Here is a 15,161-nt window from a genome sequence, read left to right on the forward strand (position 1 = left end):
ATATTTTTTGTTTTGTTTTTTGTTTTTGACAAATCCAACATAACATTTTAATTGAAAGATGTACATGTTTATGAAGTACACACCTTAGCACATGCAGATGAAGGCCAGTGACAGGTAACATTTCATTGAGAGAAGTTTCAAATATGATCTTGATAATATTTTTATCAAAATTAATGGTTTGATGCCACTTTCCCTGAAACTTGAAATTTTAAGTTTCAAAAACTATACTTGTGACGGTTCAAAAGAATGTTGAATCATAACTTGGGCTTATTTCTTTTATTATAAAAAAATTAAATTAAAGTGCTTATGTACAATATAATACAAACAACAAAAACAGTAGTGATGTATACTACAAAAAAATACATTTCACAACAGGGCTTTTCTTTACATTGGCAGCAAAATGTACAAATACACCTTTACATTAAAGTTTACAAGACATTAACGTACAATAGGTCAGGGCATCTTGGTGTGGCATTATAAAGAATGTATCTGAGCATTTAAGAATATAGCAGACTACAGTCAAATAACTCTTATGTCTGAGTCAGTTCAGCACTGAGTCAAAGAGAGAAATATGTGACTATGACTGTACGTGACTAAATCTACTGCTTGCAGGTAGCAGCTGATGTACAGTGAATTTTTCACATTGTCTACTCTGTAAAACAGCACACTAGTGATGAGTTGCTGAAAAGGATGAGAAAATTTACTTACAATTTAAATTATTTTTGCATGAAATTGTGATTTCAAACAGAGGTCAGTGTATATGTAAAACAGTAACATAATTTTTACAAATGCATACTTTTTTCATTCATTCATTCTTTTTTGTGTGTGTGTGTGCTATAAACATTCGGTAAGTGTTCTGTATATGTGATAGATGTATATATATCAGCAGACCTTTGTAAGTTTTAGCACAGTGGAGACATACCCTTGCAGTGGACTGTTGCACAGATGACCATTCAATATACAGTGGTTTGCGACTTTACAAGAAAATAGGTAATTCTACTGTGTAGTCCACCAGAGCAGACATGCATGTGAGGTTTGCTTTCTGTTCACATGTGTTTGATTCACGAAAAGGCTACAAGATTACATTTGTTTTTCCACACAACCATTGAGTCACAAAATGTTGCTTGGAGGATTAATAAAACCATCTAGCAACATAATTTTCCCGGAACATTAATTCCCGGAAATTTCCCTTTAAACTTTTCCCACATTCTGTGCAAATATAAAAAAAATGCATTCTGGGAAAAAAAAAAGCAGCAACATGCTGCCTATATTTCATCCAATCCCAATATAACATTAATAGCTTTGATATACCTCCCTTTAAAGACACAATATACACTGATCAGCCACAACATTAAAACCACCTGTATAATATCGTGTAGGTCCCCCTCGTGCCTTCTTCCCATGCCAGATATACATGATAAACATGATCTGAAACAAAACATTATTCATCAGACCGGGCCACCTTCTTCCATTGCACCATGGTCCAGTTCTGGTGCTCACATGCCCATTGTAGGCTCTTTCGGTGGTGGACAGGGGTCAACATGGGCACTCTGAACTTTCCGCGGCTTCTCAGCCCTATACAAAGCAAGCAGTAATGCACTGTGTGTTCTGACACCTTTCTATCATGGCCAGCATTATGTTTTTCAGCAATTTCTGCTACAGTAGCTCTTTTGTAAAATCGGACCAGACTGCTAGCCTTCGCTCGCCACACACATCATTGAGCATTTTGTTGAACTCAGTTTCACCGTAGGGATCTGTTTCCCCCTAGCTGATCTGTATGGGAGGAACAGTATCAGACGGTAACATTCTCCACTGTCAGAATGCGTTCCCCCATGCACAAACTTAAGCTTAAACCTACCCTACCTTACCTACCCTAACCCTAACCTACACTTTACTACCAACCCTAAACATAAACCCATACCCTGTTGGGGCTTGGGGGAAACAGATTCTGATGGGGAACACAACACTGGTTTTCCGGTTGTCCTTCCTTGGACCATTTTTGGTAGGTAATAACCACTGCATACCAGGTGGAACACCCCACAAGACCTGCCGTTTGGAGATACCCAGTCATCAAACCATCACAATTTGACCCTTATCAAAGTCGCTCAGATCTTTACGCTTGCCCATTTTTCCTGCTTCCAACACATGAAATTCAAGACTCGACTGTTCACTTGCTGCTTAATATCCCACCCCTTGACAGGTGCCATTGTAACGAGATAATAAATTATATTCACTTCACCTGTCAGTGGTTTACTGTTGTGGCTGATCAGTGTAATTATACAACTTTGTGATCAAAGTCATAGTCCATCAGCAGCATGCCCAATGCACAGCTACTTTGTCAGATAATTTATGATAAATTTAAATAAGACACAATGTTTCAGATGAAAGAATAGGTGTGTTCGACTTCATGCAGCGATGCACAGACTGATCGGCACTGGAATTTAATCAGTGCATGTTGGTTAGAAATTTCACCGTTACGTATGCCATCAAAGTACAGCGAGAGCGATTCGAGAGCAGCCGACTGTTGCAAAATCTGCAGTTGCTGCAGAGGAGCTGCACAAGCTCTGAATGATGACACAGCTCATTCACGATTGGTCAGACAGTGGTTACACATTTTTCATGGGCTGCGTTCGCAATTGTGTTCTTGACATTCTACTTTTACTAATTCTGCTATGTCAGAAATAAGAGTATTGTGGTAGAATGCCATTACCATGGTGTTTATTCTGACACCTCCAGTTCGGAGAAAACTCTCACAACTTAGAACTCAGTACATGTTTATATCATGCTATATTATGTTCGTCATTGTCATATCATGTTTATTCAAACTCCTTTATTGGTATTAAAATAATACAGAAATTGGACTTTCTTATTATACAAACAACCTTTTCAAATAAACAATATTTCTGGTTGTTTTATGAAAAATCAAACATCTGTCTGTCTATCTGAATTCCACTTCACAGAGTCGTTTCAGACCATACTAGCATCCTAGGCGAGATCCCTATTGCTGACTCCATTGTGGCCTCCTCTTTGGCACCCCCATCCCCCCCCCCCAGCAGGTGGCGCACTAAGCAATCGCCTAGTTCGACTATGCCTAGAAATGGCCCTGCCACTTCATCTGCAATAAAGCAAACATCGCATGTACCGGGACTGGTGTAAGATCAGCTGACGACGAGAACCGCAAGTGTCCGGCTTGATGGCTCTTCTCTTGCAAGTCTTGATGATCAGCAAATCGAGATGCATTTCAAGTCGAACACACCTAAGATTTCTAGAACACTTTCAAACAACAGGTAACTACATTCACAATACAAATGTCTGCACGATCTTTGAAGATCAATGTTGATTAAATTAAATATATTACACACTTGTGTGGTGCGATATATAATGCTTGTCTTTGGGATTTTGTGTGTGGTAAAAATCTTAATAGATGATCCTGGAAAAATATTTTGAGTGTGTTCTTAACTATACATTTTTACATAGATTCTGACATTGTGTGCGAACCTGACATATGCTGTATTAATGTACATAGTTGTGTGTCCTGTTTTGTTGTTTCCATGCCCATAGCTCTATAGTAAATAGTTACTGTTTTATAGTGCCAAGCCCAATTTGAAATTGAACAACTACAACTCTTTTGACAGCTGACTATTTATAATAGTTTCAATTCAGTTATAAACTGTTTCAATACTGTATAAGTCATTGTTAGCCTGTGATCTGTTACAGTGTACATGGCACTTGTCATAAAAAAAAAAAAATCTGCTGGTCGGCTCTACATATCTTCTTGAGCACAGATATCGTAATTTAGCTTAAAATTGGCATGTAATGCCTTAACCGCATAACTGTACGTGTTTGCATCCAGTGAGGATAGGAACATTTCCATTCTGTCCAAATGTAAATACATAATTTGAATTTTAAAAGCTTCAGTTTCCACGTGGCAACCTGCGTTTTTAATCAGAGAGAAGTACACTTTTGAGTGAAGACTTTGAGAGATCTAAAATGTTTAACTAAATCAAAATTTTGGCACAACAGACCACCAATTTGGATCAGCAAACAATCTCAAGATACTTTTGGTCAATTCAGTTCACTGTTTTATCCACAACTTCAGTGATCTATTACATAGAAGGTCTACTCTATATCAGTGGTCCATTAGCAACTGATTTTGGATGGAGGGTGGTGGTAAAAGCATTTAGAGTTATCTGCCTGATAGGCGCTGCATTAAAATTTTGGTGGCTCATTTTCAGAACTTAGTTTGAGCCTTGGATATACTTACAGTATTGCTAGCTAACACGCCTTCTTTGGAGTCCTCCACATCCTGAAACCCAACTGTGGGCTCATCTCTTATGCGATTGTCCCTCAATCTCACTTGAATTCTTTATAAAACATGTGTATCTCTGAGAAGCTGTGTAAAATACAGAGGACGTGACATCACTTATTGTACTAGGACAGCTGTGTGCCGTTTGTTAGCTCTCTGCATGATGCGTCTCCATTTTAGTTTCCTCTAATGATTTGCATAGTACAGTATGCCTGCTATGTGCTGAGGTCATGGTGATATACTACGTAAAGTTTTTTGCATATATCATCTTGCTTTTTCAAAACATTTGATGTACCACTACTCCTTATATTCTGTTTAATGATTAAATGTAGGTTAATCATCTAATTTCAGGCACTATGTTTAGCAGAGAATCATAATCGACTTTGTTATAGACTAAAGTTTGAATTTTTGTTTAGTTGTTCACCGACTGCTGATTCCATCTGCAGGACGACCAACTCTAAATAGCAGATTCAGGAAGAGATGGGAGCATGATAGGTTATTGAACCCTGAGGGCATCATATTGCTTTCACACAGATGCCACCGGACAATTAGGACGGACTGGACAGGTACATGCAGAACCACTGGATAACTGTCACTCAATGCCCATCATAAGTGTACTCTTATCATAGCTGCAAAGGCCTTGCGTCCCACTTGTTGTGGCTCTGAGTGCTTCACAGACTTGGCAGTGACTGAGAATTATGAACAGATCACCAAGACAAAATGAGAGGACAAAGTGCAAAATAAAACCCAGTGATGGTATGTTTCCAGACATTTCAGTATGTCCCTCCCTTGGTGCTGTTCAGTCAGAGGCCACAAGTATTAACAGTCATTCCAAACCAGAGTTTCAGTGCCATCTTTCTAGACTTAAACAATGGAGTCTTTAATCTCTGAGCCCAATCGCACCCGAGGCCGCGGGCATGTCGGCGAGATCTCCACGTGGCTCTCCTTTAAGTTCAGTGGTCTCCTCTCAGATTCTGAGAAGCTCTTACTATTCTCGGGTGAGGAGCATTCATGGGTGGGTGTACTGCAGATGTAGTTATCATTGAGAGTCTGGTAGCCCTTGTGGTCAGACACAGAGGGCGGGATATTGTTACCATTTAACGGAAGGCTCTCTGTATGCTTTCCAGGAATCCGTGGTTTCTTTTGTTGCATGTTGGAGCACTCACCTTCCTTTAGCATGGACTTCATCCGGTCTCGGTTCCGGTAAGCCACAAACAGAGACAGGACCACCAGGGAGAAGATGAGTAAGGCACACACCACAATCAGTTCGTTCCAGTAAGTTTTGGTTTTCTGTGGTGACCATGTTTCTCCAGGCAGGATAATAGCCTCCCCCTGAGGCACTATCTGTGTCCGTGACCGTCCAATCAGGGTGGTGCTTTCGGGCTCTGCTATTACACAGTAATTGGCCAGAAGCTGTTGGTATCCTCCTTCTTCAGACCAACATTCATAGATTTCCTCCCTGTCTACTTGGGCGACTACTACTAGCCCCCCTTCAGGACTAGGGTAGACAAACCTCTCTACAGAATTGCTGTACACCCATCGCCTCTCAGCCAATTTGGAACGCAGCTTACAAGGTAGAACCGTAAATGTGTTGGCTGGAATTTGTATCACTTGACATGATTGCACACCTGTGGGTTAAAATGGGTTATTAGCAACTCATAAATGAAACATTTACTTACACTCTATCAGAACCCATTGCTGGAGGCACTATATAAATGTATTTGATAGCAACATTGTTTTACAACAGTGTTTTTAGAACTTGCATAGCTTGCCTTTGCTTCATTCACTCTATGGCACACTTTGTGGTTTGATGCTAACAAGCTCTTCAAATATTAAAATGTCATTGTGCCATATTAGATATTTTAAAGGAATATTCTGGGTTCAATACAATTTAAGCTCAATCGACAGCATTTGTGTCATAATGTTGATTACCACAAAAATATATTTCGACTCGTCCCTTTTCTTTAAAAAATAAAATGGAAGTAAATGTGGCCAATTTTTGGAGGGGTTAAAGGCAGAAATTTGAAGCTTATAATTTTAGAAAAACACATTAATTCTTTGGTTAAAACTTTTGTATTATTTAAGCTGTAAAGTTGTTTAAATTGTCATTATTACAGTCCTTTTTGGGTTTATTGTTTGTTGACATCACATCATCATGGCAACGAAGTTGTAAAATTGGCTATAACTTTACAGAGTAAAGTTTAGTAAGTAATTTTATCACACTAAAATCATGTTAACATGCATATTGTTTGTCTTGTGACTATACTTTAGAAAAAGTGAGTATTTTAACATTAGAAAATTGTCCACATTCACTTCCATTTTAAGATCCTCACTGTAACCCAGATTTTTGCTTTTTTTTTTTTTTTAAGAAAATGAGATGGTCAAAATAAATATTTGTGGTAAATCAATATTATTCCACAAATACTGTTAATTAAGCTTAATTTGTAGTGAACCAGGAATATTCCTTTAAGGCTACTACTTACGTGGTGAAGGTGGTTTTGCAGAACGGGTGTTAGGTATTGTTAATTTGCACATGCCAGTGTTGGCGTCATCTACGTCTTGTTGCCACTGACTGGGAAGAAAAGAGAAAATGTAAGACTTTTCATTGAAATGACATCTAATGCCTATTAGGTTTGGGAACCCAGAACCAGTTCTTATTTTATTTAAAAAAAAACTGAACCAAGCTATTTTTATAATGTTTGGTTCTGTAAAAATCTGAAATGTGCATTCTTTCACAGATAGAGATAGAATACCATCCTAAAATATTATGAGAGTGTTTCCTGCAACACTATTCAGCTGCATGCACCGCTACTGATTCTATAGTGCAACAAGTGTAGTCCATAAAGGGCAAAACAGGATGAACGAATGACTCTTTTGAACCTGTTCTTTTTAGAGAATAATACAAATGTTTGCATTACTTATTTCGAGTAAATATTTACTCAAAGAATCATTAATGTAACCGTTAAGGAACCAGAACCGTTAAAAGGAATCGGAACCGGAATTACTAAGAATTAACCAGAACTATTCCCATCCCAAATGTCTTTACAATAAAGACCTAAAAACTTTATTCCTAATGATATTTGCTCATTCGAAGGGCCATGTTCAATGATAACAATCATTGCATAATATTTTACAAATCATTGCCAATAGCGTTGGTGTCTATGTAAGTGTACTGTAGTCCTATGTTTACTATGTGAATGTTAGATACAAAATGTAAGATTGCTTTACCCTTATCTGGATACAGTTTTAAAACTGTTAGTAAAGTGTACTTGTTGATTTGTAATTGTAAAGAGTAGATGGGTTGTACAGTAAGTTAAACATACAAACCTCTTGAGTGGAGCATGTCTGAAATTTGAACACTGCTTCCCTGTCCAGACACAGTAAGGATCTCTAGACAGCACACACTCTCCACAGCTTTGGTAGTTGGAGCAGTTGGCTAGAGGGATTTCAACCAACCCAGAATAGGTGGACACAAACAACAGCCCCTGTTGGAAATTAAAACACAACAGAAATGAGACATGTCACTAGGAAGCCCACTCCTTAGGACAACCACTATCTACAGAACCATGACACATTTTGTAGACAGATGCCAGAATACATAAATTCTACTAGGTGATTATTGCACAGACAGATGCATTAAGACTTTTTCAGTTAGTTCTTAAGGTGTGGCTCTATATATACAAGCTGTGCAATGCCCCATGTAAGCAGCCTGAGTTACACAAAAAGTGTAAAGTGAGTGGTTTGTAGACAGAGCTAACACTGTTAGTCTCCCATCTTTACACAGTTCCCCTGAGAGGAAACAAGGATGTAATTATCTTAGTTAGGATATAGTCCTTTCCAGGCTTTGCCCTATCCAGCCATACCATACCGTCATTTAACCAAATCACATGCTCTCCAATGTGCATGACAAGGACAAAGAAAGTAGATTAATTTAAGAGGACAATGAAGTACCTTCTCATCGTCCAGTTCAATGTGTTGTACAGGCTGAGGCTCAGGGAAAACCTCCAGCTCCTCAATGATGTGCATCTTATTCTTAATGTTGATGGCTTTGTGAATTCTGCCATCATCTGAAACAACATTAATGACATGAAATGTTGTACTCAAGGGCGTGGACCATTTTATTACCAGATAGCAAAACATCAATGTCTGCATTGATCTGTCAAGTGTCTTGCAAGTTATTGGGACCAGTGGAAAGAGCTTTGTGCTGCATTATTGCAGTCAGTTGTTTGGCGAAGGAATCTTATCATATAATGTCTGGTAAAGTGTGATGTGGTGTGACCCGCCTACCGGCGGGTCATCACCACCTCTTCAGACCTGGGAGGGTGACAAGGGGAGGGGAAAAAGAACAACAACAACAAAAAAATTAGAGGGAAATGCCAACATGAAGAGCGGGAGAGAGTGAGAGAGAGAGAGAAAAAGAAAACGCCGGTTCTCTGATACGCTGTAGCCTGGAAGGAACGTACCGCCACATTTTTGGTGGACGGTAGGGGTCTCCCCTGCCCCTAGCAGCGGTTCTTCTGCTCCAGGCGGTTGGCCAGGAGCCCCTCTCCACTCACAGTTGACGTTCTTCTCTTGACCCCGCCACGTTTTAGCGGCCGGTAGGGGTCTCCCCGCCCCTAGCAGCGATTCTTCTGCTCCAGGCGGTCGGCCAGGAGCCCCTCCTCCCCTCGCGGTCAGCGGCCGTTCCTATGCTCTCAGGTGGCCGGGCTCCTCCATCCCCCGGCGGATGGCCACGGCTGCTCCGTTGGGGTGGATGGTAGTGGTGAAGACTCTACTATGCCGCGAGAATCAGCTTGACAATATAAATAATTTTTCAACCTGTTCATACACACCCCCTTTTTGATCACAAACCATGAAAATGACATACCTGAACTTAAATGGTTGTATTTACTGGACCCTTTGGAGTATGGACACAGTTGTAGTATCCTTTGAAAGAAGACACTTTGGGCTATATTGCCCAAGTTTCAGAATTAATATATGTTGTTATTTTTTTAAATGTAAAACAGAAACAATAATAAAAGTACCAAGACAACCCAGAAATACAATATTCTCAAAGCCACAAGTCTAAAGAAGTTATGTTTCAAATTTGAAGATGATCTAACAAAAAAATTAGGTTCCTGCAAGCTTTCTTCTCTGTAAAATCACTGGCGGGTGTACAGAGTAAAATTAAGGCTCCACCTTTCAAGACGACACAAAATCTGACTGCACTGCTTGGCTATTATGAATAAAACTACGCCCCATTTAAAAAAAATAGACTTTGGAGACAGGCTCGATTTGTTTATGAGACTCTAATATATAAGATAATATACAGTTCCCCTTCTGTCGCTCTCTCCACGTTGTGTCGGAGAAGCGACACTAGGGGTCTCTCTTGAGCGCCGATATTCACCTCTGACCTATTGAAAAGGGCCAATGAGAGTTGGCAGTCAGTATTTGCATACCACGCCCCCGCATACGGGTATTTAAGCGGGGCAAATACGGAAGTTCAGTCAGAAAATTTCTTCAGAGCCGATGGTCTGTTTGCAGTCTGCTGCGAGAATACACACCGTGAACGTTCCTGTATCTCTGACGATCTGTTTGCTGTTGGATCTGACGGCGCACAACAGCGGCTTTCTCTGTACTTTGCACGGCATGCATTGTTGCCCCTGAGCGCTTCGACAGCGCAGACACACACACACACACACTGTGTATTAAAAGAGTAATTTCCTGTAAAAGAGCAAATTTCTCTAAAAGAGCAAACACGGCGGCGTTGAACGTCCTTTTAAGGACGCGTCTTTTTCAAGATGCCTTTCTGCCCCTGTGTCGTTCCTGGATGCGGTAGAAGCCTCTCCGCTTCAGACGGCCACAGGCGCTGTCTCGTGTGTTTGGGCCGCGATCACACCGAGGCGGCATTTGTGGATGGTTCATGTTCTCACTGCGAGAACATGACCATGACCACGTTGCGGTCGCGGCTTGCTTTCAACAGAAGGCAAGCCACCCCAGCTGCACCCCGCATTGCTCCTTCTTCCCACGGGATTGAGGACGATGCGGTTGGCACTGGGGGCGATTTGGGGCGGCAGCGGGTGCAGTTTCGCCGGGTAGCCCCCCGCGAACCTCCCGTTCCCCGACACGCTCGCTGGTCCCCGTCCATGCTCGCGGCAATAGCGGCTCGCCTCACGGCCTGGCCGTTTATCCTCCCGAGTCCGAAGTGGATGAGCTCGTTGCTGCATTGGAGAGTGCAGTGTCTGATGCTGAGGACTCCCCTGGACTGCCGCCTTCGGGACAGCAGGCCCAGGCTGAGGCCGACGCTCAGATATCCGACATGCTTTCCCGGGCCGCCGTGAGCGTGGGGTTGGATTGGAACCCTCCATCCTCCCCACAGCCTTCACGGTTGGATGCTTGGTTCCTGGGGGCAGCGTGCCGTTCGCGGCCTCGCATCCCCCCGGTCCCGTTTTTCCCGGAGGTGCATGATGAGCTGACGTCTACGTGGAGAGCCCCGCTCTCCGCTCGTCTAGGTGCCACCCGCTCCACTCTCTCCACCCTCGATGGCGGAGAGCGCCACGGATACGGCGTGATTCCCCAGGTCGATAGGGCAGTTGCGTACCATCTATGCCCCGGTAGCCCTACCTCCTGGTGTGGTCGCCCCGTACTCCCATCCAAGCTCTGTAGGACAACATCCTCGCTCAACGCGAAGTCCTACAGTGCGGCTGGACGCGCTGCCTCCGCCCTGCATGCGATGGCCCTCCTGCAAGTCCACCAGGCCAAAGCTCTCAGAAACATGCACGGGGTGGACCTGATCCTGATGTGCTGCAGGAACTGCGCTCAGCGACCGACCTCGCCCTGAGAGCGACGAAGGCCACAGCGCAGGCACTCGGACAGACGATGGCCACCCTAGTGGTCCAGGAACGGCATCTTTGGCTCAATCTGGTCGAGATGCGTGAGGCTGATAAGAATCGCTTCCTGGACGCACCTGTCTCCCAGATTGGCCTTTTCGGTGACACCGTCGAGGACTTCGCCCAACAGTTCTCGACGGTGAAGAAGCAGACGGAGGCCATCTCCCACATCATGCCCTGCCGCAGACCTGCCGCTACGGGCCCTGCCCCTTCTGCCTGCCGAGGGCGTCCCCCTGCGAAGAAACCAGCTCCTGCTCCGCCTCAACCCGGGCCCAGCTCTCAGCTCCAGCATCGAGCACTCCACAGGCGGCGCACGCCCCCTGTCTCACGAACCCCTCTAGGACCCGGAAGGCTCCCAAGCGTTCCTGAGACAGCCGACCCAGAGCCGAAGACGTTAGCTCCGAGGTGGTAAGACCGCTCCGTCCCCCGGTGGAGGGCCGGGAGGAGAATCCTTTGTTTTTTCATTTGCCACACCCCCCGAAGGGGGCTGTGGTACCCACATTCTCAATAAAAGAGCTATTTCCTTTGCCTCTGGGTCACGTGGCCCGCAAATGCCATTCTCACGGCAATCTGCTTTCAGATCACGAAAGTCCCGGTACACCGGACGCGGCGATCCCGCCTTCCGCTTGCCCTCGACTGCCCCCCGGCTGGCCGGTTCAGACGAGCCCAGAGGACACCAGCATCAGACCTCCTCCTCAGTCACGAACCCGCCCCCTGCCGGGTGCGCGGAGCAAGGTAAGTGCTTTGAGTCTATTCTCAGCACCTCAGCCTCAGGCCGCAACGAAGCCGCCCGACGCTGCATTACCTGTTCTGCCCCGCTGCGAGGCCCCGCCGGGTACGTCCAAAATACTCGTCCCTTTGGTGCGTGGCTTTCGCTTCCCAACGCATCACGCTGGCTGCACCGGACCATTCGACTCGGTTACGCAATTCAGTTTGCCCGGCTCCCGCCCCCCTTCAGGGGCGTCTGCTTTTCCGCAGTACACGGCGAGCATGCCAGTTCCATTGCAGGGAAATCGCGACCCTCTTAGCCAAGGGCTAAGATGGGTAGAGCCCGTCCCTCCAACCAAAATGAGGAAGGGTTTCTACAGCCCTTACTTCATTGTACCCAAGAAAGGTGGCGGCTTATGACCAATCCTGGACCTGCGAGTTTTCAATCGGGCCTTGTTAAAACTCCCCTTCAAAATGCTCAAGCAGAGAAATATTCTGGCTGGCGTTCAGCATCTAGAAAGGACGCGTACTTCCACGTCTCAATTCTGCCACGACACCGACCCTTCTTACGGTTCGCGTTCGACCGCCAGGCGTTTCAATACAAAGTCCTCCCCTTCGGCCTGTCTCTGTCCCCTCGCGTCTTCACGAAGGTCGCAGAGGCGGCCCTTGCCCCGCTACGAGTAGCCGGCATCCGCATACTCAACTACCTCGACAACTGGCTCATCCTAGCACACTCTCGAGAGTTACTATGCACACACAGAGACCAGGTGCTCCGGCACCTCAGCCGCTTGGGGCTTCAGGTCAACTGGGAAAAGAGCAAGCTCACTCCGGTTCAGAGCATCTCTTTTCTCGGGCTGGAGTTAGACTCAGTCTCAATGACAGCACGTCTCACGAGCGAGCATGCTCAGTCGGTGCTGGACTGCCTCGCTTCATTCAAGCCAGGCACAGTGGTCCCTCTAAAACTTTTCCAGAGGCTCCTGGGGCATATGGCGTCCTCCATGGCGGCACGCGCTGGGGTTGATGCATATGAGACCACTCCAGCACTGGCTCCAGACTCGAGTCCCGAGACAAGCATGGCACCACGGCACGCATCGGGTAAGAATCACCCCCGCCTGCCTCAAAACACTCCGACCCTGGACAGACCTCTGCTTTTTACAAGCAGGAGTGCCCCTGCAGCAGGTGTCCCGACGCGTTCTGGTCACAACCGACACCTCCCGGTCCGGGTGGGGTGCCGTGTGCAGCGGGCACACAGCAGCAGGCCGTTGGAAAGGGGCCCCGCTGCGTTGGCACATCAACTGCCTGGAGATGCTGACCGCCCTTCTTGTTCTCAGGAAGTTCCTCCCGTTAGTTCGGGACAAACATGTCCTCGTGAGATCGGACAGGCGTCCTCTCTCAGGGACGGGGCATGCTCTGGCACCCGTGCCCAGACCTCTGGAACCTCCACGTCTGGTCCCTGGACGGGACGCGGAAGAGCTAGCCGGCTTAGCGGCGACCGTTGTGAATACAATTAACCAAGCCAGAGCCCCCTCTACCAGGCACCTTTACGCCCTAAAGTGGCGCTTGTTTGCAGATTGGTGCCCTTCCCGAGCTGAAGACCCGCAGAGATGCGCGATTAGGTCAGTGCTTCTGTTCCTACAGGAGAGGCTGGACAGGAGGCTGTCCCCATCCACCCTCAAGGTGTATGTTGCCGCTATTGCTGCCCACCACGATCCTGTAGACGGCAAATCTCTGGGTAAGCACGACCTGATCCTCAGGTTCCTGAGAGGCGCCCAGAGGTTGAATCCCTCCCGGCCAGGCCTAGTTCCCTCCTGGGATCTCTCGGTAGTCTTGGCAGGACTCCAGAGACCTCCCTTCGAGCCGCTTGAATCAGTTGGACACAGGGCCCTCTCCCTTAAGACGGCCCTGCTGATCGCGTTCGCCTCTATCAAGAGGGTCGGGGACCTGCAAGCGTTCTCTGTCAGCGACACTTGCCTGGAGTTCGGTCCGGCAGATACGTCTGTGATCCTAAGATTGCGACCGGGCTATGTGCCCAAGGTTCCTACCACACCGTTCCAAGATCAGGTAGTGAACCTGCAAGCGCTGCCCCGGGAGGAGGCAGACCCAGCCCTTTCATTGCTATGTCCAGTGCGCGCCCTGCGCATTTACCTGGACCGCACACAGAGCACCAGACGCTCTGAGCAGCTCTTTGTCTGCTTTGGGGGACGGCAGAAAGGGAATGCCGTCTCCAAACAGAGGCTCGCCCACTGGGTTGTCGACGCCATCACACTGGCTTATCACACCCAGGCCGTACCCCTACCCTTGTGGGTCCGAGCTCACTCAACAAGGGGTGTAGCGTCCTCGTGGGCACTGGCCAGGGGCACCTCCCTAGCAGACATCTGCAGAGCCGCGGGTTGGGCAACACCCAACACCTTCGCGAGGTTTTACAACCTCCGCGTTGAGTCTGTTGCGTCTCGTGTTTTGTCAGGTCCGAGCCCGTAGAACTCGGTAACATGTAGACTGACCGGCCGGGTGGATCGCTTGCGCCCAGCGCCCTTTTCCTGACGTCAAGGTAACGTAGTGCGCCTTCTTCCCAGGGCGCCCCACTCCGAGTCGGGCCCCTGGTCGATTCCCCCCCAGCCCTGAACTATGCTCAGATCAGATCGCATAGTTTGTTGAAGAATGATGAAGGTTATTCTTTCTCATGTAAACAATGGAGAATATATCAATATTTCTCAGATTTATCACTTTTATGGACAAAAATTGCTATTGGATGTTTTTCAATGAACGCTTGTCATGGACAATTGACCCAAGTGTGGCGAACTGGATTCATCTGGCGATTGCATTTTCATTACAAATTTATGAAGTCCTGTTTTGATATTGCATGTTTGCATTTGTACTTCTGGCACAAATAACTAAATTGCTGTTTCTGGAGCATTGCTATTGTGAAACAGAAATCGGATATCAATGTTGAACCATTAGAACTTTGAAAAGATGTATTTGTTAACATTAATTACATTTATAGATGGTAAATTATATATTAAATGTAAGCAGAGTGACGTCACTACTGTGTGAGGGGGTATTGCGTATCAACAGGTTAATAAAGCAACAAGACACAAACATGAACACATGCAGAGAAGCTGCCCGCAACTCTCTCTCGAACTGCAGTCTCCGGTCGCCTTTATCTCTGTCGAGGGCTTGATTAATCTGATTAGGGGCCGGGTGTGCAGCATCATGATCCAGCCCCGCCCTCCTCCTTGCCACAGTCTGAATCCACAATATTCTTGAAGCTGTAAGCGGAT

The 15,161-nt window shown here is 45.9% G+C and overlaps 1 protein-coding gene across 1 annotated transcript in view; it reads right to left on the bottom strand.

The window, feature by feature from the left end:
* Positions 1–268: 268 nt before the first annotated feature.
* LOC127623391 (semaphorin-4B-like) overlaps positions 269–15,161 on the bottom strand; it is an 84,132-nt gene continuing 69,239 nt past the window's right edge. Inside the window, exons 12-15 of the mRNA XM_052097845.1 lie at positions 8,258–8,373; positions 7,634–7,791; positions 6,790–6,878; positions 269–5,934 (exon numbers count right to left, since the gene is read on the bottom strand). Of these exons, the coding sequence (XP_051953805.1) occupies positions 5,171–5,934; positions 6,790–6,878; positions 7,634–7,791; positions 8,258–8,373 (1,127 nt within the window). The 3' untranslated portion in view covers positions 269–5,170. The remainder of the gene's footprint in view (positions 5,935–6,789; positions 6,879–7,633; positions 7,792–8,257; positions 8,374–15,161) is intronic.

Source organism: Xyrauchen texanus, chromosome 29, assembly GCF_025860055.1.
Source record: "Xyrauchen texanus isolate HMW12.3.18 chromosome 29, RBS_HiC_50CHRs, whole genome shotgun sequence".
NCBI classification, from domain to species: Eukaryota; Metazoa; Chordata; class Actinopteri; order Cypriniformes; family Catostomidae; genus Xyrauchen; species Xyrauchen texanus.